Consider the following 23,864-nt stretch of genomic DNA (forward strand, 5'->3'; position numbering starts at 1 on the left):
TATTAAGCAGTTGTTGCCTACAGTTGTTGCCTAGGCTGGTGGCTATGAGAGCAAGACCAAATAGCATTTTGTTACATCTTCACCATCTTCTTGCAGCTCCTGGGAACATTGTAATTGTGCAACTGAATTAAAAGGCACAAAGCCAAATTGCATTGTGTGGAGGTAGTGATTGGTGTATCCATATACCTTCAAGAAACTGTAGGATGAGAACAGGACGAACTGTTGAGATACTCACCACTATGATGCCCCTTTCCATGATGCACTGAAAGAATTAATCCTACTACAGTTCTTTTGTTCCCTATTTTTTTTGTAAAATGTATCATTGTGCCTGGAAGATGTGCCTGCCGTGATTGAATGGCTTTTAGTGTGTGCAACGTGTGAATTACAGGATGAGGTAAAGCCGTCAAATTGAATATTAGGGGAAAACTGCTGGTGCACTATTTACTCAGAATGGAGAGAAGTGAGCAGTGGTTGAGACTTATGATGTAGCGGGTCAGATATGTCCTAACCCTAATGCATGATCACTGGGTAACTATGCTGCCAATTATCAGACATTTCTGCAGTATGGTACTGAACTTGCTCAGCAGGCAATCAATGACTATTTGCAGCATGAGTTTGTGCTTTTCCACAGCTTTTGGCTGGTTTGTTGCAACAACAAAAAAATCTGTGATACAGGGCACAGGACCTGCCTTGAAGATGAATTTGCTCTTCTGGACAACTGGGATTAGATTGTTAAAATTCTTCCTATAGTATGTCCAAAATAGTTGGTATTGATTAAATATGCTGTCTACAATCCAGTATGTTGATATTATTTAATCCTGTACCCTAGTTCCCTTGTATGTCGTCTGGGTTTTTACAACTGGTGATACAATATACCTCGTACAACCCTGCCTGTATAGCCCAGCAGAATAATTCCTCAACCTCCTTCTAACACACTCTGCTTAGTTCATACATACCTACCATTATATATTTCTCTTTCTGTTCAGCTGCAGTGTGTACCATGCCTCTGTTTGGTTACAACATCTTTACAGTGAAAAAGACCAGCCTGCAATGGATTCCAGCTCCTTGCATCATTGCATTCAGTGAAGAAATTCTGATGATCTTAAGTGAGGAGGCTAAGGTACAGTAATTTGCATGCATCAATTATATTAACAGAGATTATGGGATCAAAGCAACATTGAAACCATCAACTGATTACATAGCTCAAGGATGATAGACATATTGCGTTCTTTTCATTGTAATAAGTATTTTGCTTCATGCAAATATCATATTGAGATTGATATTCAAGCTATATAAATGTTTTCTTCAAAAGTTTATTTCAGTATTAGAATTTCAATGATTGCAGTATATCTAATTGATCTCGCATGGGTAGATAGGGATGCTGTCGTGATATTGGTACCTTGATGTAAAATGCAACCAGTGTTTCTACTCCTGCTCGATTTCCAGAACCCTGTTGAAAAAATTGTTACTTTGGCTGATATCAAATTAGTGACTACTTAATAAGGACCAAAGCATAAAATATTTCTTATTAGTATTTCCATTAGAAGTATTGCCTGTTTCTGAGCATTCCAATTAAAAAGGATTGAGGCTCATTAACTGGAGTTCCAGCATTGGAGGATCTCGGTGTGTATCCCAAGCAAATCGTGGGCAAGGGCCAGCAGTACACCTAAAGAAAATATATTTTAATGTAATCCATACAATTCACACGAGTGTAGGGTATTTAAGCAGATTTGTTGATTAATATCCAGAATTTGCAGGACATCATTAAAATAGGTACAGCATCAATGTATGTGATAGCAGTGGTTTCCATTACATGGGCCCAGAGGGGACACTATTCTTGTCTGTCACCATTAAACTTATCTCCTTTACGGTCTACTGTGTCAAGATATTTGGAGGAAGAAGGCAAAGTCGAGCATGAACTGAAGGATATCAGTGAAATAAAGCAACACTGTAGGATGGGCTTCTGCCCAAGGGTAGCACACACATTGAAGAAGCTACCATGACCAGACTATTCAGAAGGAGATATTGGTTTTGGTTTATTATTGTCACGTGTATGGAGATACACGAAAAACTTAGCGTTATATCCAGCTAAAACAAACTGTACATGAGTACAATCACGCCATACACAAGTACAACAAGCAGTGCAAAGGGAAGTGCCTGAGTGCAGACCATAGTGATATTGCATCACAATCCAGGGAAAGTACAGATTGATCTGGACAATGTTTCATCTTACAGAATGAACTGCTGAGGATTTCTCTGAGGGACATCCAGATGATGCGTACCAGGCGCCCACTTGACGGATCAAATCTTCCATTGATGGACGTCAATTACGGTTCTCCAGACAAACCACAGAGGATCACCTTTGAAGTGAAAGAGGTACTATAGGACACACATTTAAAAAGCCATGCAAAATAGATGACATAGTGGACTGCAACTCTGCTTCTGAGGTTTAAATCCCATGCAGGCAAAGGATATGTAAGCTGTAGGTAAAGGTCAATGTATTTTGGCCTGAATTTTGCTGAGTGGGACCTATGCTTGCACTCACTGCTCAGATTACTCACTGTCTCACACTAAGAGAACCGTGGCCCTGTTTGGCATTGCCCTTCAAGTGCCAGACTCTTGAATAATATAACCGGGTCATTAGGATGAATTAGAAATATTGAGAAAATCTTGAATGGAGGAAAATCCATTGCACCAAACTCCATCGCCTCTATCAAAGTTGTCAAGCTTTGGGAATGTTCCCAATGGCAGGAACATTTACAATCTTTGAAAAATTATTACAAATTAAATAAATAATTCAAATATTATGAAAGTTTGCTTTACAAGGTTAAAATATAAAATAATCTAAAAACTTTAAAATAATACAAATAAAACAATTTAAAAATCATATACATGGCAATCTTCCCCACAGCAGAAGTTCTCCCTGGAAATAAATGTACTCAGCGATCCTGTGTTGCCTGTAACTTGATGCAGAAACTATAACCAAATGCTGGGAAGACTGTTCATCTATCATTGGACTCTGTACAGGTCCAGTGGCTGCTGGAATCTGAGTGGGTTTGAGATTTCTGCATTTGGAGACATGCATATTAAAGTCCACGGGCTTGGCAGCGTCCATTTGAGTAAATGCCAGCTTCTCACTGCCCAACTGGCTGCATTCCCCAGCGTGGTTTGAACGCCTGAGGAGCTTGTATAAAATGGAGTTCTTCACAGCACCTGGTTCAAAATAACCTTTACATGGTGACATCTACTTCAAAAAAGTTACAGGGTGTGATGCAGCAGTTGGACACATTATATCATGTGGTACAGTAACGGAGGACGTAGTACAGGAGGAGATGCTCTTCCGAGTTACTGATACTAGATCATCATTGGACTGGAATAAAGAAAATTTGGAGATGTACAGCAAGATTTACTCTGTTTCTTGCCTTATTGATGTTATGCTATTTGCCTTCTCTCAACATGATTCCCTCCTCAATTCCTGGTTGAGGAATTTCTTTAGTCAGAGGGTGGTGAATCTGTGGAATTCATTGCCACAGAAGGCTGCAGAGGTCAAGTCAATGGATAGTTTTAAGGCGGAGATTGACAGATTCTGGATTAGTACGGGTGTCGGGGGTTAAGGCAGGGGATGAGGTTGAGAGGGAAATGTAGATCAGCCATGATTCCATGGCAGTGTGGACTTGATTGGTCGAATGGCCTAATTCTGATCCTATCATATATGAACATGATTAAAAACGTTTTCAAAGATTCATTACTGATATGTCTGCATATTGCAGTTGTGCATCAGCAGCGAATTTAGGGCAATAAGGCTGACAACTGTTTCCCAATGCCTGGTAATTCCTACCTTTAGCCATATCAGAGCTGTCACTGATGACAGCTTCCCTAATAATGCCAACTTAATTCTTGGTGATCAGAAACTCACATCACAACAGCAGGCATAATTTGGCATTGCTTTTTAATTAAGGAGAGTCAAGAATCAAGGGCATGGGTTATGCTGGTGTTCAACCACACTACAGGTCAGGCAGCATCTTTGGAGGATGTGGATAGGGGACATTTTGCATGAGGACCCTTCTTCAGACTGTTCATCCACACTACAGCTAATCAACATCAGCAGCACTGAGGAATGGGTCCAGTGGATATCAAAATAATGACAAGTGTCTTTGTATCTTTACCCCAGGCAAAGAAAATCTCCCACATGATTGGAATGATCCTTGATGTTATTGTGCACCATTCCTACACATGACCACGTGCAAATAAGATGAGATGGAAGTTCCAATGTTGCTAATTAATGTTTTACAAGAACATAATATGATCCACATCAGTACTGGGCTGCAGAGAACAGTTACAACTCCACAAAATTCCAAGATAATTAAAGGGAAGTGGCCACAATTTACTCCTTAACATATGTGCTCAAGGCTACTGGCAGCTTTAGGTGGTGGAGGCCTTCTGGATAACGTCTTGCTCAGATCGCCTGAGGAAATCCCCAACTGCCACTCGCTGACTAGTTCTGGCCACAAACGATACCACTCAGTAATGAGTCCGATGGAACTGGGTTGACGCAGTGGCAAATTCTGCACCACTTGCCCATTACTGGCACACAGAGGAAGTCTACTATGAAAGCAACAGCAGTTTCACATCCAAAAAAACAGTTCATCACTTCACAGGCAGGGCCTGACTCGAATTTGTCTGTGTGATTAATAGTTTTCGTGGGTTAATCGAGGGAGATGCTTATTTTCATTGTGATTTGTTGGGTAATAAGCTAGAACAACTGGAGTAAAAAAAGGTCCCTTCATAGATATGAAGGTTATTTATCTTTGTAAATAGAGCTGTATTATATTTGTTTTTTTAATTTTTTCATGCTCTTTAAATATTTTTCTAATTTAATTAGTCAAAAGTTGCATTTAATAGTCTGACTTTCTTTTGGAACTTGATATGATAAACTGCTGCAGAATAAAGTGAAAATGCAATGTTAGTGTGATGTTCCAAATATGGGTCCTGGCACTTTAAACCTTCCTGGCAGTACACTGTGTTAAATTCCTATTTGCGTTTTTCCACCACAGATGAAACAAGATATATTAGTTTAACTGCTTTGCTGCTTTTCAAAACGATTACTAGATACATTAGCCTGTAAATCCCAAATCCCAAATCCTTCAGAATGGCTGAGGGGAGAAAAATCACATGAAACAATTATTTTAGGCCACTTCTCCACCTGATTTGATATATTTGTACTTGGTTGTATGAACATCCATTTAGAAGGGAAATATTATATGATGCTGGACAAGACTTGCAAATAATTTAAAGTAATATTAAACCAGGTGTCATTATTAAATTAAAAAATATACTGAAATAATATTACAGTTTGACCATAATTGAAAGTCCTAACCAAGATGCAAGGAATAGATAAATGATTATATTACAGAATATTAATGCAACCAAAGTTTGCCATCCAATATAGAAGCTGATGACATTTTAGTTTGGTGCTAGCAAGCTATCTTCTTACCCTTCCACCATTTGCTCCTAACGTCGCAGCATTTCCTCAGTAGTGATCTATATAAAACGACAGCCCAGACGGAAATGAAAGCTCCTCTGTAAAATAACTGTAAGTGAATGGTACATTGCCTTTTCACTTTGTGTTACTTCATTGTTTTATGGTTTGTAATGATCAAATAATGTAGTTTCGACATTTTTACTGTTTTATAGTTAGAAAAAATAATACAAACCAAAATATTATGATATTAAATAGAATTTAATGGAATGGGTTATTTGACTACAGTATACTTTAGCTATATAGACTTTTACTGAAGACTTTGCATACAAATTGGTGGCCTTGTTTGTTATCAACACACACATGCACGGACACATAAACTTTGAAGATATGACATTTATGACATTTATTCCAGGCCTTTGTGGTATGGTTCCATCTATCACCCATTTCCCCCTGTTTTTTACCCCTCACCCACTCCTGATCTCCCTTAATCATGGCACACAATAATATTCTAACTCAATGTTTTCAAATGCAAGAACAGGTAACAGATGATCATTTTAGGGATATTTGAAGAATTAGTGTAAATGATAGCTAAACACCTTTTTTTGTTTTTTTAATAAACTTGGAATAGAATACCATTAGACAGTCTTCGTTAAGTCCTGCTAAACTACCCCAAAAGAACACCAAAAGATGATTACATTCACATTTTATGGATCAAAGCCTACTTTACTTTATTTACAACACAGAAAGCGCTCAATCGATTAAGCACTAGGTCTGTGTAAAAAGCATACTAATTTGTCCGTTTTCCCACAGTCCTGAAAACCATTTTCTTTCATAAACTTTTATTAGTCTCCCTTTTGAAGGGCAGCATGGTGGCGAAGTGGTAGAGTTGCTGCCTTATAGTGAATGCAGCGCCGGAGACCTGGGTTCGATCCCAACTATGGGCCTTGTCTGTACAGAGTTTGTACGTTCTCCCCGTGACCTGCGTGGGTTTTCTCCGAGATCTTCGGTTTCCTCCCACACCCCAAAAACGTACAGGCATTGGCTTGGTAAAATGTAAAAATTAATTGGCTTGATAAAATGTGAAAATTGTCCCTCGTGGGTGTAGGATAGTGTTACTGCTCAGCACGGACCAGGTGGACCAAAGGTTTCTTGGTTTCTTGGTCCTCCAAAATATTCCAAATGGAATTGAAACTGGAGGTGGACTATTTCGGCGCTGTATCTCTAAGCTAAACTAAACTAAAGCTATATTTAAATTTGCCTCCTATCTTCCTGCCACATTACATTACATCCCAGACCTTGACCACTTGCTGCGTAAACATGTTTTTCCTCATTGTGGCTCATTTGCCAGTCATCTACATTCCACAGTTCTCGACCCTCCTGCCAATCTCATATTTCCATAAAACTCAGAAAAGACGATTTGGATTATTGTCTAGTGTGGGTGTCCGAGCACTTCCTTCAGTCCCATTCCCAACTTACCTCCTTGCAACCTATTTTCTCTCACCCTGCCCATCAACTCATTCCGCTCATCTTGCAGTCACCTACACAAGAGGCCACTTAGTTAACACATCTTTAGAATTATGAGGAAACAGGAGCGGCCAGGATACAAACATAACTGACATATGGAGGATTTCCAATGCATCTGGAAGAGAATATTCTTTTTATTCAGGTGTTCATAAAATGTATATTTGTAATTGATTATTTCCTGGTAGATGCAAAAATTATCCCTTTTACCTATAACCCAAAATATCACAACATTATTATTTCGGACCATTGTCCTTTAACTTTTTCAGTAAAATTGGAAGGAATGTATAATAAACAATCGTTTTGGATATTCAACCCACAAATACTAACTGAGGCAAGTTGTTGTGACTATTTGAAGCTACAGATGAAAATATTTTTCGAGACAAACGACACCCCTGGTATTTCTTCAGCGTTGTTGTGGGAAACTTTTAAAAAGCCTATGTTAGAGGCTGTATTATCACATACCAAGCTTTTCAAAACAAGAAAAATAAGACTGAACAATTGGAATTAGAAAAACAGATTAAACAGCTAGACTTAGAAAATGCGACAGTCCCAACCACTGCAAAACATAATAAGATAGCTGCATTAAAATTTAAATTAACTCAGATTCTTTCTGCAAAAATTATTAGGGTATTTCATTATACTAAGCAAAAAAAATTTGAATTTGGTGATAAACCACACAAGCTACTGGCACGTCAACTCCACAAATTAGAGAATGATCGTACTATTCACAAAATTAGATCAGAAAAAGGAGATCTGCTTACATTGCCTAAAGATATTAATGAAAGATTCTTACAATTCTACCTAACACTATACTCATCAAAAACAACAGCTGATCCTGCAAAGATGAAAAGTTTTCTTGAGAATTGCAATCTCCCATCCCTTAACGAGGAGGAACGGGATGAATTAGGAGCAGAGATAACAAAAGACATTGTAGGGACTATTAAATCATTAAAAAGTGGAATAAATTCGGGTCCGAATGGATTTAGTAACGAATTTTATAAATAATTTAATGATTTAATTTCCCCACGTTTACAAGCCCTTTATAGAACAGACTTTACCACAAACGCTTGCCGAATCAACTATTACATTGATTCCAAACAAAGATAAAAATCTCGAGGAGCCTGGATCCTATAGGGCAATAGTCCTTTTAAATACGGATCAGAAGATACTAGCTAAGACTTTGGCTCGCAGATTAAGCTGGGTTATTAGTAAACTAATATATCCAGATCAAACTGGGTCTATACCTAAATGACATTCGTTTTATAATTTGAGACGTTTGTTTAATATAATATATTCGCAGAGAACGATAAACGAAGATCTAACAATTATTTCTCGGAGCAGAAAAAGCTTTCGACCAAATGGAATGGTCTTATCTTTTCACAGTGTTGGAAAAATTCCAATTTGGAGAAAACTTTACTTTATGGGTGAAGCTCTTATACACTAATCCGACAGCTAGAATACTGACAAATCTAAATTTTATTTATCTAGATGTTACAGATAGGGATGCGCCCTTTCACCAATGTTATTTGCTTTAGCCATAGAACCCCTTGCCAAGAGTATTATGTCACATTCAGGCATCCATGGATATAATACCAAATATACCACCAATAAGATCTCGTTATATGCAGATGATGTACTTCTATACATTACTAATCCCCAAGTTAGTATTCCAAATGTGCTAAACATTATAGAACAATTTGGTTCTTTCTCAGGATATAGAATAAATTGGAATAAAAGTGAAATTATGCCAATAAAAGAACAAGACCCTTCTCAACTCCAAAAATTTCCATTCAGAATTGTCACCGAAAAGTTCAGATATCTCGGAACCTAGAAAATATTCCCCTCTGTTTAAAATAAAATTTCCACCATTAATTACTAAACTATATGCCTGCATTCAGTTTTGGAAAACACTTCCTATCTCCCTTATAGGTAGATTAAATGCCATAAAGATGATTTTCCTTTCGCTACTCCTATATTTATTTCAATCAATATATATATATCTCCCTAAAAGTTTTTTTTTTAAATGGATTCTATTGTCACTAACTTTATTTGGGACTACAAAACCCATAGAATACACAAAATACATTTGTGCAAACCCAAAGAAAATGGAGGAATAGCTCTTCCTAATTTTCTTTTTTACTACTGGGCAACTAACATTAAAAATATAATCTTCTGGTTGGACGATACATGTCAACATGTTAATTGGTTAAAAATGGAGAGGGAAGATTGTTTGGCTTTTAGTATAGGCTCGATCCTCCTATACATTTGAATGTCAATGTATGAGTAAAATCCGATAATACATAGTACTACGTATCTGGAAACAATTGAAATTCAGTCTTAAATTGAGAAACTTGTCTCTCCTTCTTCCTATTGCAAACAATCCCTCGTTTAAACCGTCTACTTTAGATATGGTGTTTGTTCAATGGAAAAACCTGAGAATTAACACTGTCGAATACCTCTATAAAAAGGGGACTCTCTTTTCTTTTCAGGAACTACAGGAGAAATATCACTTGAATGCAAACATATATTTTAGATACCTTCAAATCCAAGATTATGTGAAACATATACACAAGATTGTCCTTTTATGGGTCAAAATACATTAGACGATTGTTTGAATACTCTCTTAAATATTAATACCCACCTTCTGGGATTTATAGGCGAGCATGGGAGGACGAGTTGGGCTTACCCATTTCAAAAGATATATGGGAGGAAAGCCTACTATACATACATTACTGTTCTTTAAATGCCAGGCATTGCCTGATACAATTCAAAGTATTGCATAGATTATACTACTCAAAGACCAAATTGAATAAGATTTTCCCAACTGTCTCCCTTCTCTGTGATAAATGTCACCTCCAAGAAGCTATCCTAACCCATTCTTTTGCATCCTGTATAAAAATACAAAATTTCTGGATGTGAATATTCAATACCATTTCTAAAACACTCAAAATTCAATTGGAGTCAGATTCAAAATTAATAACATTAGGAATGTCAGAGGGCTGCTCTAAGTTAACGACATTCCAAAGACGTTTCCTTGACTATGGTTTAATAACTGCGAAAAAACTTATACTTAAATTCTGGAAAAAGATAACAGTTCCCACAGTGAAGATGTGGATCACAGAAATGACCGAGACACTACATTTAGAAAAAATAAGGCTTGTTTTGGCTGATAAATCAGACCAATTTTTCAAAATATGGTCTGCTTTTGTTGAATTTCTTCAACAACAGAATGGTTGAACACAATATTTAAAACCGATGCTTGGGTTGGGTGAGCGGGCGTATGGAAGGATAGCGGGACATATCTCCGCTTTTTCTCTTTTTCTCTCTCTCACTTCTTTGTCAGTTCAGGGTTTTTTACTTCTCTCTTTTTTGTATCTTTCTTCTTTCTCTCCTTTTTACTTTTTTCCCGATTCATTTATCAGTTTATAAAATGTTAAAACTGAAGCTGTACGAAAATGGTATAACTGTTATGTCGATTGCTTTCTTCTTGTACAATTGCTTCTAATAAAATAAACATTAAAGAAAAAGTTGTAAATCAGTTTCTCAACTTACCCTCTAATTTTCTATGATCTCTGCAGAATTCTGTTTTCTCATCCTGTTTGGAATTATGTCTAGTTTATCTTGGTTCTTCTTGTTCTTCCAGAAGGCTTTTACCAGACTGCTTGCTACCTGGATTAGGGGGAATTAGCTACAAGAAGAGCTTGTACAAACCTTGATTATTTTCTCTGGAGCATCAGTTGAGGAGAGACAAGATAGAAGTATATAAAATTATTAAATAGATAAGGTAGACAATAAGAACCTTTTTCCAAGGGTGGAAATATCAAATACAGCATGCATACCTGAGGGGAAAGCTTAAAGGAAGTGTTTTTAAAACATGGAGTGTTGGGGACCTGGAAAGCGCTGCCGGGGGTAGTGGTGGAAGATGATGGGATTGTGGCATTTAAGAGGCTCTTGAACAGGCACATGGATTTGCATGGAATGAAGCGATATGGATCATGTGCAGGCTGAGATCACTTTAATTTGGCAGCATGTTTGGAATTTGCATTATGGGCCAAAGGGCCAGTTCCTGTGCTGTACTGTTCTATGGTCACATTTCTCAGCAGTCCCATCTATAACTCTACCCCAGCCTATGCATCACTCTGATATCTATCACTACACCGATCACAGTTCACCGACTATGCAAATTTATATATTGTCCCCTGCACCCCACTAATATATGTTAAGGAAGCAAATGTCCCTCATAAGGAAGCAAATGTCCCTCATAAGGAAGCAAATGTTTCCCATACTCTATTGCATACGTTCCCATCTGTCTGTCAAACTGTCATTGATTCTCTATTTCCTGTTATTTAACCAATTTTCTATCCTCACAATCATTTTCTCTGTTGGTCTTCAATCCTAATCATGTATATCTTGTGCTGTGTTTTACTGAATCAGAGAATGGTTGCAGATCCATTGGTATGTAAACACAATCGAGCCGGTCCCTTTCCCCTTCCCCCTGGTTTACACAGATATAGTACTTATCCACTAAATCCAGCCTCCTCTCCAGTGCCACGGCAATGATTTTAGATACCAACCCCTTCTTATTATTTAGACATTATTTCCCTTTAACAAATACATTCTGGCTGTCTCTAAACAATCTACAATTGTCCAAATTCTTAATTCCGTGTCTGTTACTGCTTTCCACCAATCAAGGCTAAACTGAGCAAAATAAAAGGAATTACTTCAGCCTGCAAGTCGTCTATTTCCATCCACAGATGTTGCTGAGCCTCTGTCCCTCCAGCACGCTATGTTCCACACAAGAATCCAGCTTCTGCAGTTCCTTACTATTTTAAATGGGCTCCAACATATGCAGTCTTCTAGTTTTCCAACACACCTTGATCTTGCGGCCTTGTTGTGCAACATTCTGACCCTATTTCACCTTTCCGTCTGAGCTGTAGATCCGCCTCGTCCCTTCCAGGAGTCTCATTCTGTCCGCGGCTTCTCGCGTCTCCACCGCTCAGATGCGCGGGAAATTCTGGGCTGAGCCCGGGTGGCAGCTAAGGAAGGCGGCGCCCAACGGGGAAGATCCTGAATCAACAGCACCGGTGGCATCAGGTCGCAGCCGCGGAACTGCGTGCGACGCCGACACTAAACTCCGATGCCGCTTGGTGCGCACGCGTGGCAACGGTTGCCGGGCCGGCGCGCACGCGTGGCAACGGCTGCCGGGCTGGCGCGCACGCGCTCTCTGTTTGCGCGCCTGCTGCGAGGCCGCCATCGACGTGCTCGAGGCCGAGAGGAGGCCGCTGCCCGTTTGTCGCCCGTCAGGAACCACAGGCAGCGGGGCCGTTGTGAAGAGGGACGATCGGCCGCTTTCTGGGGCATTCCTCCTTCCAGCAAAGCGAAAGACAACGCAGAGTCCAGCTATGCCGGCAGAGCTGCTGAAGAGACGGCAGGCTCGTCCAATGTACAGGCCGACCTGGAACTAGTGCGTAACTCACTGCGTCCCGTTTAGTTAAAATAAGAAATATCTATCAAAAACGCGTTTAGTGTGTTAACTGTATTGATAGTGATAAACGTGGCAGGTAGTGGCACAAGTGCCAAGTGGAGTAACTGAGTTACCGGGGTCACCAACATCTTGGTTTAGGGGTTCCAGAGAACATGGTACGTGAGATTATTTAGTGCACGAGTCTCGTATTTGAGCCTTTGTTCGTCAAGAGTGAGGATCTTTTGGTTATTCGTTCCCACCTCTCATTCCCCAAGCCCTGCATGTTATGGCTTCTCTAGAAATCATCCAGATAACATTTAAATGTAATGGTTTCTGCTCCACTACCTTTCAGCCAATGAGTTCCACTATCTCACTACAGCAAGTCCTTAACCTGCAGGTTAATACAGTCCAGCAATTAGCATGAATCTGAAACTAGGAATATATATTTGACTTACAGAATGTAAACAACAATAACATGTAATATATTAATTACTACATTCCTGTATTGCGGTAGTGTATCAGCTGCTTGTAGCTTCAGTGGTAAACATCAGCTACTTGCTCACAGTCAAATACAGGTACAATGTTTATGAGGGACAGGGAAAGGAACCAGAAGTATCAAACTGAAATATGATAATTGGCTTTGTTCACATCTATCACATGGTTCTGTTAAATTTGTGACGTTGTTATGTGCATCAAAGCCAATTGCAAATTTACCCAACTTAAATTGAAAGATTTATTGATTTTTTTGGTGACATTGTTTTCCTCAATTCCCCTCTAATGTTGTCATAAACTAAATTAAAAATGTCTCCTCGCAATCAACTACAATCATGGTCAGGAAGATCTTATTTAGACTGTTTAAGGCCCATTTAATTTTAACACCCGAATATCTCCAATTAAATATTCCAATTTCAAGTAATACATGCTCACCCCACTGTGGTCCATGTACATTTCTCCCACCATCTTCCACTATCTCAGTCCCCATGCTTCTTTCTCTGTACACTTATCCCCATCCTCAAAGCCCACATTTCCATTTTATTCACACTTTCTCCTCCCCCGTTCTTTTTTGCCCATATCCTTCGCTTTGACTTAATATTTCACTCATCTTTTTTTCCCTTATCCGATATCCCTATGTCTCATTTTTACCTCAAGCATCTGTCATTTACTCCACCCATCTGCCAATCAAACTCCAGTTAGTCGGAAGAAGTATTCCAACCCAAAATGTCATCAGTCTACTACTTCCAGAGACGGTGCCTGACACATTGAATCCCGCCAATACTTTGTGTAAGAAGGAACTGCAGATGCTGATTTAAACCGAAGATAGACACAAAAAGCTGGAGTAACTCAGCGGGACAGACAGCATCTCTGGAGAGAAGGAATGGGTGACGTTTCAGGTTGACTGAAGAAGGGCGTGTCTATCCTCCAGTACTTAATTTTTTTCCTTAGTATTTTAATATAATTATAGCATGATGCCCCTGTGTTTTTCATTCTGCGAGTCAGCGAATAAAGTCAGGTATGCCTTCTTAACCGCCTTCTCTACCCCCCCCCCCACCGATTTTCAGCGACCTCCGAGCACATTCTCTAAAATTTGTTTCTCTCCTAAACTTAATATTTTATGTATTTCCATGCCTTGCTTATGCTTCTCCAATACTTTTCTTAAGATTGAATTTAATTTATGTTCATTTGACCAACCCATTGATATCTTCCTGATAACAGTAATTAATGTACTTCAGCAAAACCTCTACAATAATATTGTTTGGAAAAATCTTTATTTTAATAAAGTATCTCAGTTCGCAATTCTCTCAATAATTACAACAGAACAATAACAACACATTCATTCTCATTCATGCGGCCTGGTGCATAGGCCAAATATTTTGCATAGAATTGAATGTCTTTTTACCTAATTACTGAGATCAGCCCTGATTGATGTGGCTATGCCAAAGAATAAATGGCTCTATAGTCAAACCAAATATAAATAAAAAATAAATTGCTTCCTGCCAGTGTCAAGTATAATAGAACGGCTATGATGCATGCAGGTCCCTCCAGTCATTTTCACTCTCACACTTCCTGCGACTTTTAAAGAAGCAATGGATTATTTGCTGGACCTCTTCTTTCACTGAAAGATCAATTGAAATAAATTAAAATCATTTCTCAAGAAAACAAATCCTCCTGACTATTCTAGAGGAAATGAGAGAAGTGGTGAAAACATCCTTTCACAAGTTGTGATCTATATAAATGACTAGAATGAAAATGTAGATGGTTGGTTAGTAGGTATGCAGACGACACAAACATTGGTGGAGTTGTAGACAGTGAAGAAGGCTTTCATCAGTCTAGAACGCACAGCCAGGAGAGGTAATGGAAACCTTATATTTCCCATAATATTCTGATCATGTAAGGGAATGTTATATCTGGTGAGATTACAACATGCATACATTTATTTGCCTTCAGATTAATTTTATATCCCATTTCCCAGAACCCAACAGACGGTGATTGAAAATAAGTTTACTCTTACCATTTTTCTTCGATGCATTCTCTCCAACAGCCAGTAAATGAGAAAGATGACGAGCAAAAGCTTTAAACAAATCCTGTAGTAACACAACACATGAAACATGTTGGCTGGAGGCAGCAAAAACTTCAGATGCTGGAATCTTGAGCAAAAAAACAAACTGCCGGTGGAACTCGGTGGGTCAGGCACCATCTGTGGAGGGAATGGACAGAAACGTCGTCTGTCCATTCTTCAGACTGATGGAATAGGATGCAGAAAGCTGGAAAAGAGAGGTGTGGGTAAATTGCCTGGAAAGTGAAAGGTGTTTCCAGGCGAGGTGCCGGATTGGCAAACAGATGGAGTAAGTGACAAAGCCTAGAGGTGTAAAGGAGGCAAAAGGGAGTCCGATAAGGAAAGATGTGGAGTGAAATGTTAAACCAGGAGAGAGGGATATGGGTGGAAAGTGATTGGGGAAAGGAAAGGGAGGATCAAATAGAAATGTGTGATTTGGGAATAAGAGATTAATGATTGGAGAAGGGGAAAGTAGCAGAGTGCCTCGGTTGGTGGAAGAAATGTGCATACCGGGGTGGGTGTCATATTCAACATATTCTCCATTTCCCACCCTCACCCGTCTACTTCCCATAGAGCCTACTCTCTTCCCAGTCTCCTTATTTCGCTCACTTCTTCCCACCCAAACCAGTGCCTCCCAAGGCACTTTCCCCTGCAACTATAGATGTAACATCTGTCCCTACACCTCCTCTTTCACTTCCATTGAGGCACCCAACAGCCCTTCTAGGTGAAACAGAGATTCAAGTACACCTCTTCCAACCTCATCTATTGCATTCAGTATGCCCAATGTGGCCTCCTTTATATCGACAAGACCAAGCATAGACCAGGGGCGACCGCTTGTGCCCTGTCCACCAAATCCTGCTGGATCTCCCGGTTGCTAGCCATTTTAACTCCCCATCCTATTCCCAAACTGACATTTCTGTCCTTGGCTCCTCCATTGCCAGATAGAACACACGCAAACTGGAAGAAAAGCATCATATTCCACTTGGATAGCTTACCACCCCACAGTATAAAGATTGAATTCTCTAATTTCAATAGTACCCTGTCCCCCCATCTTTTTCCCCACCCCAGTGTGCATATGCTCCTTTCCCCTCCTTTGTGTACTTTTCTCCCATAACCAAATCCCAGATTTCACTTTTATCTCCCATCATTACCCTCCTACTTGTCCCCTTCCCACTTGTATTCCTCCCTCTGGCTCTACATTTCCCTCCTCTTCTTACCTTATCTGGCATCCTTTTGTCTTCTTTTCTTCTCCAACATTTGTCACTTACTCCACCCATCTGCCAATCACCTTTACCACCTATCACTTGCCAGGCTTTGGTCCAGCCCCACTTCTCTTTTCTAGCTTTCTCCCCCTCCTACTCCATCAGTCCGAAGAGGGGTCCTGACCTGAAATGGCAACTGTCCATTCCCTTGATAAATGGTACCTGAAACATCGGCTGGTTGGTATGAAAGATTAATCTACTAAATCACCAATTACTTACACAATGTACTGAAAAATGGAAATAAAAATATCTCTGTGAGCAACGGCAGTTGCAAATTAAGAACACGAGGTCTATATGTCCTAGGTTGAATGCAGCTTAATTTACCTTAGAAGCAAACTTTCCCTCTTTGTAATAAGGGGTTAGGCACTTGACAACAATATCTGCAGTCTGTTTCAGTTGTCCTCCTTTTGATGCAGCTGGAAGCACTTCAGTACTGTCCTGATGCAATGGGTCAAAGGTAACCTTCTTCATCTTAATGCCCTTAAGATCAGGAGGATATAAAATGGAGGGATTGATACTCGTTCGCTGTCGCTTTGGATCGATTATTCCAGATTCCTAAAAAAACAACTCAACATATAAAATCGGGGATTATCACTACAAGTCACCTTGAGAACAAGAAACATTTTGGCACCTTACCTCATCTGCTAATTGTCTTTTCTCACCAGCGGAATGAGTGCCATGCCACAATTGGCTGCTCACATCAGGAGCTTTTCCTAGGCTTCCGATTCTGTCGTTTGATAAAACAATACATAACCATAGACAAAAAGATATAACATTACAGAAATAAATAGACTGACCCATTAATGCCTGCTAGTTTGCATGAAATTAATCCCATTCCCCCTCTTCCCATTTTTCTCTACTTCTGTAACATTTGCTCTCACACAACCAAATACCCTTGTTTTTTGTATGCAGTATGGGTAATTTGCCAGTTAACACATCACACTGTCTTAGGGATGTGGGAGGAAACCAACAGAGAGACGTGCAAACTCCACACAGACAGCATCAAGTTTAGCATGGTATCAAGGTTCAGTAGCTGAGATCAGGGCAAAAACCAGATCCTGTGGCCAAGACGTCAAGATTCAACCCAGCTCCTGTTGCCAAGAGATCAAGATGGAACCGAGATGCAAGAGCTAAGAATAAGGATAGAACCCAGAATCTGTAGCTGAGAGAGCAGAATAAAACCAGGTCCGGGAGCTGAGAGATCAAGATGGAAAGCACCATTGAGACATAAACTGAAGATGCTGGAATCTTGATCAAAAGACAAAGTATTGGAGGAACTCCATGGATCAGGTAGCAGCTGTGGAGGGAATTAATGCACAATATTTTGTGTTGGGAACCTACTGTCTGAGGAAGGGGCCCGACCCAACAAGTTGTCTGTCCATTTGCTCCACAGATGCTGCCTGACACGTCGAGTACCTTCAGCACTTTGTTTTAGATCAGAATGGAACCTGGTTCCTTGATCTGAGACATCAGGATGGAACCTGTGGCCTGGAGTTGTGCTGTACTTCTGTAACATTCATACATAAATCTAATGGCTACTGCGATGAGTATTGTGTAACTACACAAACTCCCCAAAGCCTCCAAGTGACTACAGGGCATTTCGGAAGCGATATGGAATTCTCACCACCATCTTAAATTACAATTTATGTACTGTGATTGTAATGTATAATGGTAAACTGGAGCAGTTAAGGTTTTTGCAACAGGAACCCTCAACCCCATGAAGCAGGACAATAACAAGCAAGGGAAACTGCTACTTGCATTCACACTTTAAGGTCAATCTTTTTACTTGGACATGCAGGCAGTCTTTCATTGTCTCCGATGTAAAACCCTGGAACTCCCCACATAACAGTAATGTGAGCACCTTCAACATGTAGAGCACAGTGGCTGAAAACAGGTCACATGACCACATCAAGACCAATAATATCTCCAGCAATAGACACATCCCAAAAATTAAAAACATTAAAGATATATTTACTCATTTTCCCATGTGAAAATAAATCTGGTGCCTACTTAATCGTTTCATTATCCTGCCTCTGTATTCCGGAATTATTCTAAACTTCTCATCTTTTGTAGGCTATCAGCAAGTTTTAATAGATTTCTTTATCCACATTGAGCTGAGTTTTCTGTTAAACAATACAGCTCAAATTTTATAATATGCCAGAGAGATCCTACCTAACACCATTTGAAAATCCACAGAGAGTGCATCTCATTTTTTTTAATGAATCTGGTTACTTCTTGTAAACTAAAATTCAAACACAATCTACCTTTAACAAATTCATTCCAGATTAACCTGCTCAACCCATGCATTTCCAACTGGTCATTTGTCTTATCTTAGACTTGTGTGTCAGATTTTACATATAAACATTGAAGTAGGTGCAGGAATAGGCCATTGGGTTTGTGAGCCTGCTATGCCATTCAACAAGATAATGACTGATCCGATTGCAACTTAAACCCCCCCATTCCTGTTTACCCACGGTAATATTTCACCCGTTTACCAAAAATCAACCCATTTTCGTCGCCAAATATATTCAGATCGTGCTTCCACTGTTCTTTTGAGGACGAAAGTTCTAAACACTCATGACCCTCAAGTTAGAAGATGCACAGCATGTCCCAGCTGACTTTAGTTAAAGTATTTCTTATATTGAGGTTCCTTAACAATTATCTCACAAAAAAAATATTTTAAATTAGCTTCAATTGTGGCTTAGCTAGAAGGTTCAACTTTCACTTAAGATTTGAGTGTAAACAGCCAAGTTGACACTCCTAAGCAGTGCCTAAGCAGTCTTTCACCATCAGGAGTGCTGTCTTTCAGTTGAAAAATTAATCTGGAGCCCCATCTGCTTTTCAAATAGATGAAAATCATTGCAAGGCACTGTTTCAAAGTGCGGAAAAGCTTAGCCTGGTGTTCTTATTAGTATTAGTCTGTCAATCACCATTTATAAAGCAAATTGCTGTTTGAAATAGCTTGTTATTTACAAACACCAACATGGCTTCAATTGGCTTAAAAGCCTTTGACATTCAGAAACGGATGTGAAAGGAGGCGTGTACATTTTTCCAATTTTTTTTCATGCTGAGTTTTTAAAGCTAAGTTTATTTACTTATGTTGAGGCATCTAGATAAAGACTAGTAAACATGTTAGTACTCCAAGGCATATTATTGCACTCCCCAAAACTGAATGGTAAAGAAGATTTGATTTAATAATCAATAAATGCCTCATGTTGGGAGGTCATGTTGAAAACAGGGTGATAAAAAGACTGTGCACATTCAGGTTTGAAGCAGAAAGCTCCAAGAGCAAATATTAAACAGGTTTAGGTAAAGTTGCATTTCTTCAGATTGATGTCAGGGACAAAGATAGAATGTAGTCGGAGACAATAAGACTGGTGGGAGAACTGGGAGGGGATAGAGAGGGAAAGCAAAGGCTATTTGAAGTTAGAGAAGTCAATGTTCATACCGCTGTGGTGTAAGCTACCCAAGCGAAATACGAGGTGCTGTTCCTCCGATTTGCACTGGGCCTCACAATGGGGGAGGCCCAGGACAGAAAGGTCAGATTGGGAATGGGAGGGGGGTTTGAAGTGCTGAGCAACCAGGAGATCAGGTAGGTTAAGACGGACTGAGCGGAGCTGTTCAGCAAAACGGTCGCCGAGCCTGCACTTGGTCTCACCGATGTAAAGAAATTGACACCTGGAACAGAGGATACTGTAGATAAGGTTGGAGGAAGTGCAAGTGAACCTCTGCCTCACCTGGAAAGACTGTCCTAAGCATTATGCAGAATCAAACTTGTACAAAAGCATCTTAATAGTTTCTATCTCATCTTGCAGAGATCACAACTACAAGCCAGCTTTGAACAGATGAGAATGTCATGTGTGGGCACACTAAATAAATGAAATTAAAAACCATTTGAGTCCATGAGGGCCCATATGCTGAAGTCTATTCCACAAGTAGATACAATTGTGAGAATCTTTTCCAGTGACCCAGGGAAAATGTATGAGCAACTATTGAGGCCATGGAGCTACCCATGGCATAAAAAATAAAAAATAAATATTCAAAAGATTGGGAAAACAAAGTTCATGTTTCAGAGTGATGAGCTTTCATCTGTAACAGGGAGACGGCAGTAACCTTAATAGCCTGTGGTAGTGAGGATGGGTCTAGAACACAGGTGGCAAAAGCAGGGCTCCTATTCTGATCACTTGCCAACGATAATCTACTCAAAAGCCCACATGCCAAATTTGGTTTAGGGGTACCAGATGTATATAATCCTGTGGTTACCTTTGCAAATCAGGCTGAGGGAGCAATAGGGGGCAAATAAGAAATTAATGGACTACATTTTTTAGTAGGGGTGGGGGGGGAATGAACCACACACGTCCACACATATCTAGTGCAGATTTCTCAGCTGGAAATTTCTGAACAAATTAATCCTAATCTTTCTTGGTGAGCTCCCCAGTTATAGCAAGCTATTTCACAATTTGAAGTATGTCACATGGGGCTTGAGAAGCCCTGCTCGCAATAAAATTGGAAAAATCTGTGACAACCTCCTAAGTAAGACATGCTCTCTAATTCAGCGAGAATCATCACAACTGTCAAAACTTAGTCTTTCTGACTGTCTTAGGTATTCAGAAACAAAGACTTCAAAATTAATAAAACAAAGAAATAAAAAAGAAAGACAAAAATAAAACATTTGGATAATTTGGAAAATAAACTGTGTTAATCGCTTGCTGCTGTTTCTCTTTATTGGAACAAATAGATGCTGTTCCTGCATTTACATCCAAACCAGCACAGTTAGTTTGCACAGATTCAAAAGTTTAGGTGCTGTGGAAATGCAGGAACCTTGCTCTCCTTGCTGAAAGCCATGAGGAGAGTTATCAAGGAGTCTGATGGCACCGTGTAGGGGAAGAATTACACTTCAGAAAGTTCAGGATTTCTCTGCCTTTAGAGAAATCCTAAATTTTCTGGCACTTAGAGAAGCGTTAGAGGCTCTGCATGCCATTTGTAGAAAATCCCCAGAAAAATTCGAACAATATTAAAATAACAATTACATTATGTGCTGAAAGGTTTACATTCAAGTAAACTGCCATTTTCATATACATTAAACTCCCAGCTTGGAGGGTGGTTTTGATCTCAGATTCAGGACATGTTAAAGGAAAATGCAGGTTTAAGATCGTTCAACTTCTAGGTCATCGTTTCTGAGTATCTTTCAGTTACACAGATCTGATTGAATGGCTTAGCATGGGAAACAAACTAGGGAATAAATTATTAATCTACCTGGTCTTTTCTTCCACATGATGATTGGATTGCAAACATTTATCCACATTTCTGGTCTTAGTTACTATAATTGGATCTGGGAATGATTCCAGTTTTTCAGAAAAGGCCACAGTGGAAGAGAGTTTTTTCCTGCTGTCCGTCTCTTGCGCATCGTTGACTACAGAGCTATATTCATCACTGAGACTTTTGGTTGTATTCATGGCTACTCCTTGAGATTTGTTTTGCTGAAAAAATTTAGTGATATTCTGAGAGTCCTTCTCGGCACTTTCTGCAAGCAATTTGCTTTTGGTAGATTTTTTCTTGTTGGGACTGGCAAGAAGAGGCGAGGATTGATTTGTCTTCCCATTGCTGTCTACAGAAGGATGTGTGTAACCCTGAGGATTTTTCTTCAGTGTGCTGTTTAAGTTGTAGATCGGATCATCCAAGTTTGTGTAATTCTTTTGCTCACTCTCCACTGGCACAGAGTTCTTCAGCAGATCTCCTGCGGTTTGGAATGGGCTGGACAAAATCTTAACTCCTCCTGCAACACGCTTTGACTTAAACTGCAAAACACAAAAACATCTAGTTTTTTTTTTTACAATGATTACAAGGTCAGTGATACTCACAATAGGGAAGTTGAGGTCATCATCCATAGCAACAACTAGGAATAGCTTGAAATTAGCAGCCTGTGACAGGTCAGTAATACTATGCAGAAGGCAGTGGTTTAGGTCACTGAAAGTATGCAAAAGGTCATTAACAGAATAGAGGGGGGTGTGGCTTAAGTTACTGACAGAATAGAAGACAGTGGCTAATGTCACTGATGATTACAGAAAGCAGCGGCTTAGGGCACTGAGAATACAGAGGTCAGTGGCATAAGTTATTGACAGAATAGTGGACATTGGCTAGGTCACAGACAGAATACAGAAGACAGTGGTTGAGGTCACTGGCAAAATACAGAGGACAGGGGCTTAGGTTTCTGACAGAATATACTGGGTAGTTGCTGAGGTCACTGACAGAATATACAGGGCTGTTGCTTAGGTCAGTGAAAGTATACAGTGAGCAGTGGCTTGAATCGCTGAAAGTATACATGGGGTAGTGACCTCAATCGCAGGCAATGCAATAGATAGTGATGGTTTCAATGATAAGCTTGAAGTCAGACACAATATAATAGATGCTGCTGCACCCGCTGAGTTTCCCCAGCAATTTTGTGTACCTTCGATATTCCAGCATCTGCAGTTCCCTTTTGAACACAATATAATAGCTATTGGCTTGACATTATTGACATGACTCCAATCTCCAAGTGGCCTCTGACATTCACGGTACAGTTTGGTCAGTGACGCAGCAGTATAGTGGTCAATAGTTTGAGATCAATGAGTAACTGTGTAGGAAGCAGAGGCTCAGAATCATTCAATCTATGTTTGGTTTCTCTAAATGTAAAAGAGACTATATTGTTAGCCCCGAATGCAATACACAAGATGGAAATGCAAATGAACATTGCCTCACTTGAACTAACTTTTGTGGTCCTAGAAGGATGGAAGGGACAAGGTCAAAGACGTGTTGCACTTCCAAGGTTGCATAGGAAATTGTGAAGGGAGTGGTTGTTGGAGATGGATGAGCATTCTGAAAGTTGTAATGTGCCCAGATACACAATGACATACTGTTCCTTGTTAAAGCTATATTGAATGTAACAATTTAGAGAAGTTCATTTTATGTTATAGCTGACTAGGTCCATTGTAGTTTATGAATTTGTAAAAAAAAAAAAACTGGCCCTGTCTGATTTGCTGGATATTTACTACAATTCTGAACCACATTTTATAGTTTTTACATGTTCCTTTGTTTCTTCTCTCTTGAACTGCCCTGATCAACAAAATGGCATCAAAGCAATCCGGGCACAACCTTACTCAAGATATTTCTTCTCACTGTTTATTCTTCCCCTACCCTCTACAGGAAACTTGCATCCATGTTGATATTTTCACCTGAAAATAAATATAAAGTAAATAGGACATGGGGAGAGATTGGAAGGAAAGACACAAGTATGAAGAAGGGTCCCAACCCTGAAATGTCACTTATCCATGTTCTCCAGGGATGCTGCCTGACCTGCTGAGTTGCTCCAGCACCATGGGTCTTTTTATGCAAACCACTATCTGCAGTCCCATGTTTTCTAGAGATTGCAAGGGTTGGGCTTCTTTTCCCCAAGCAAATAAGGCTTGAGTGTAACCTTACAGAAGTATACAAGACTATAAGAGGTGTGATCAAAAATGAGGGCATATTTTAAGACAAGGGGTAGGAGTTTTAAAGGAGATCTGAGAATTAACTTTTTACACAGAGATTGATTGATATTAG

At 39.6% G+C, this 23,864-nt stretch overlaps 2 protein-coding genes across 5 annotated transcripts in view; one reads left to right on the forward strand and one right to left on the reverse strand.

The window, feature by feature from the left end:
- The window catches only part of myo15b (myosin XVB), a 156,268-nt gene extending 151,324 nt beyond the window's left edge, over positions 1 to 4,944 (forward strand). Inside the window, exons 63-65 of the mRNA XM_033043975.1 lie at positions 987 to 1,120; positions 2,236 to 2,376; positions 4,172 to 4,944. Coding sequence (XP_032899866.1) covers positions 987 to 1,120; positions 2,236 to 2,376; positions 4,172 to 4,237 — 341 coding nt within the window. The 3' untranslated portion in view covers positions 4,238 to 4,944. The remainder of the gene's footprint in view (positions 1 to 986; positions 1,121 to 2,235; positions 2,377 to 4,171) is intronic.
- A 9,273-nt stretch (positions 4,945 to 14,217) lies between these two features.
- recql5 (RecQ like helicase 5) overlaps positions 14,218 to 23,864 on the reverse strand; it is a 51,931-nt gene continuing 42,284 nt past the window's right edge. For 2 of the 4 annotated variants that reach the window (XM_033044397.1, XM_033044396.1), the window contains 5 exons: positions 21,543 to 22,084; positions 16,923 to 17,019; positions 16,611 to 16,841; positions 14,980 to 15,052; positions 14,218 to 14,583 (listed from right to left, as the gene is read on the reverse strand). In XM_033044397.1, coding sequence (XP_032900288.1) covers positions 14,489 to 14,583; positions 14,980 to 15,052; positions 16,611 to 16,841; positions 16,923 to 17,019; positions 21,543 to 22,084 — 1,038 coding nt within the window. In that variant the 3' untranslated portion in view covers positions 14,218 to 14,488. Of the gene's footprint in view, positions 14,584 to 14,979; positions 15,053 to 16,610; positions 16,842 to 16,922; positions 17,020 to 21,542; positions 22,104 to 22,780; positions 23,498 to 23,864 lie in introns of those variants that run through there. The other 2 variants (XM_033044399.1, XM_033044398.1) reach the window with 2 other exon arrangements.

Source organism: Amblyraja radiata, chromosome 26, assembly GCF_010909765.2.
Source record: "Amblyraja radiata isolate CabotCenter1 chromosome 26, sAmbRad1.1.pri, whole genome shotgun sequence".
NCBI classification, from domain to species: domain Eukaryota; kingdom Metazoa; phylum Chordata; class Chondrichthyes; order Rajiformes; family Rajidae; genus Amblyraja; species Amblyraja radiata.